General features: G+C 40.1%; 1 protein-coding gene across 1 annotated transcript in view; it reads right to left on the reverse strand.

Moving 5' to 3' along the window:
- LOC138982960 (cysteine-rich venom protein-like) overlaps positions 1 to 2,500 on the reverse strand; it is a 36,180-nt gene that overhangs the window by 13,393 nt on the left and 20,287 nt on the right. Inside the window, exon 7 of the mRNA XM_070356355.1 lies at positions 211 to 350. Coding sequence (XP_070212456.1) covers positions 211 to 350 — 140 coding nt within the window. The remainder of the gene's footprint in view (positions 1 to 210; positions 351 to 2,500) is intronic.

A 2,500-nucleotide genomic window follows, 5' to 3' on the forward strand; every position in this document is an offset into this window, starting at 1 on the left:
CAAGTGAACACAAGTGTTACGAAGCTCGAAATGAAGTACAGGGTGGTGAAGTGAACAACAGTGTGAAGAAGCTCGAAGTGAAGAACAGTGTGAAGAAGCTCGAAATGAGGTACAGGGTGGTGAAGTGAACAACAGTGTGATGAAGTGAAGAACAGTGTGAAGAAGCTCGAAGTGAAGTACAGGGTGGTGAAGTGAACGACCGAAACTGACCTGTGTGTAGTGACCAATCTTGCCGAAGTTGAACTGCTCGTTGCCGTACGTGAACTGGCTGACCTCGCTGTGCCAAAGAGTGATGGCCGTTGTCCAGTCCTGGGTGTTGATGGCGATGTTTTGACCAACGGTCAGCCTACCTGAAAAACAGCATTAACACCTGTGGTGACGGTGACGTTGCGAGTAAGGGCAGGGTCGGGTGTGTACAGATCTCAAGCTGTTTCTGTACTGTCTGTCTCGTTTACTGGTCGGTCAGTCTGTGGGTCAGTCGGTCTATACGTCTTGGTATGTCTGTCTGTCTGTCTGTCTGTCTGTCTGTCTGTCTGTCTGTCTGTCTGTCTGTCTGTCTGTCGTTCTTAGTCTGAATCTGTCTTGGTCTGACTGTCTGTCTCGGTGTGTCTTGCTTAGACGGCCTTTTTGTCTTGTTGACAAAGAGAGAGAGAACAAGTCGCGTAAGGCGAAAATACAATATTTAGTCAAGTAGCTGCCATTTTTCAGCAAGACCGTATACTCGTAGCATCGTCAGTCCACCGCTCATGGCAAAGGCAGTGAAATTGACAAGAAGAGCGGGGTAGTAGTTGCGCTAAGAAGGATAGCACGCTTTTCTGTACCTCTTTTTGTTTTAACTTTCTGAGCGTGTTTTTAATCCAAACATATCATATCTATATGTTTGTGGAATCAGAAACCGACAAGGAATAAGATGAAAGTGTTTTTAAATTGATTTGGACAATTTAATTTTGATAATAATTTTTATATATTTAATTTTCAGAGCTTGTTTTTAATCCGAATATAACATATTTATATGTTTTTGGAATCAGCAAATGATGGAAAATAAGATAAACGTAAAGTTGGATCGTTTTATAAATTTTTATTTTTTTTTACAATTTTCAGATTTTTAATGACCAAAGTCATTAATTAATTTTTAAGCCATCACGCTGAAATGCAATACCGAAGTCCGGGCTTCGTCGAAGACTACTTGACCAAAATTTCAACCAATTTGGTTGAAAAATGGGAGCGTGACAGTGCCGCCTCAACTTTCACGAAAAGCCGGATATGACGTCATCAAAGACATTTATCGAAAAAAAGAGAAAAACTTTGGGGATATCAATCCCAGGAACTCTCATGTAAAATTTCATAAAGATCGGCCCAGTAGTTTGGTCTGAATCGCTCTACACGCACGCACGCACGCACGCACGCACGCACACACACACATACACCACGACCCTCGTTTCGATTCCCCCTCGATGTTAAAATATTTAGTCAAAACTTGACTAAATATAAAAAGAAACAAGTCGCGTAAGGCGAAAATACAATATTTAGTCAAGTAGCTGTCGAACTCACAGAATGAAACTGAACGCAATGCCATTTTTCAGCAAGACCGTATACTCGTAGCATCGTCAGTCCACCGCTCATGGCAAAGGCAGTGAAATTGACAAGAAGAGCGGGGTAGTAGTTGCGCTAAGAAGGATAGCACGCTTTTCTGTACCTCTCTTCGTTTTAACTTTCTGAGCGTGTTTTTAATCCAAACATATCATATCTATATGTTTTTGGAATCAGGAACCGACAAGGAATAAGATGAAAGTGTTTTTAAATTGATTTGGACAATTTAATTTTGATAATAATTTTTATATATTTAATTTTCAGAGCTTGTTTTTAATCCGAATATAACATATTTATATGTTTTTGGAATCAGCAAATGATGGAAAATAAGATAAACGTAAAGTTGGATCGTTTTATAAATTTTTATTTTTTTTTTACAATTTTCAGATTTTTAATGACCAAAGTCATTAATTAATTTTTAAGCCATCACGCTGAAATGCAATACCGAAGTCCGGGCTTCGTCGAAGACTACTTGACCAAAATTTCAACCAATTTGGTTGAAAAATGGGAGCGTGACAGTGCCGCCTCAACTTTCACGAAAAGCCGGATATGACGTCATCAAAGACATTTATCGAAAAAAAGAGAAAAACTTTGGGGATATCAATCCCAGGAACTCTCATGTAAAATTTCATAAAGATCGGCCCAGTAGTTTGGTCTGAATCGCTCTACACGCACGCACGCACGCACGCACACACACACACACACACATACACCACGACCCTCGTTTCGATTCCCCCTCGATGTTAAAATATTTAGTCAAAACTTGACTAAATATAACAAGTCGCGTAAGGCGAAAATACAATATTTAGTCAAGTAGCTGTCGAACTCACAGAACACGTGGAATTGACAAGAAGAGCGGGGTATTCGTTGCGCTGAGAAGGATAGCACGCCTTTCTGTACCTCTCTTTGT

The sequence above is a fragment of the Littorina saxatilis genome, linkage group LG12 (assembly GCF_037325665.1).
Source record: "Littorina saxatilis isolate snail1 linkage group LG12, US_GU_Lsax_2.0, whole genome shotgun sequence".
Taxonomy (NCBI): domain Eukaryota; kingdom Metazoa; phylum Mollusca; class Gastropoda; order Littorinimorpha; family Littorinidae; genus Littorina; species Littorina saxatilis.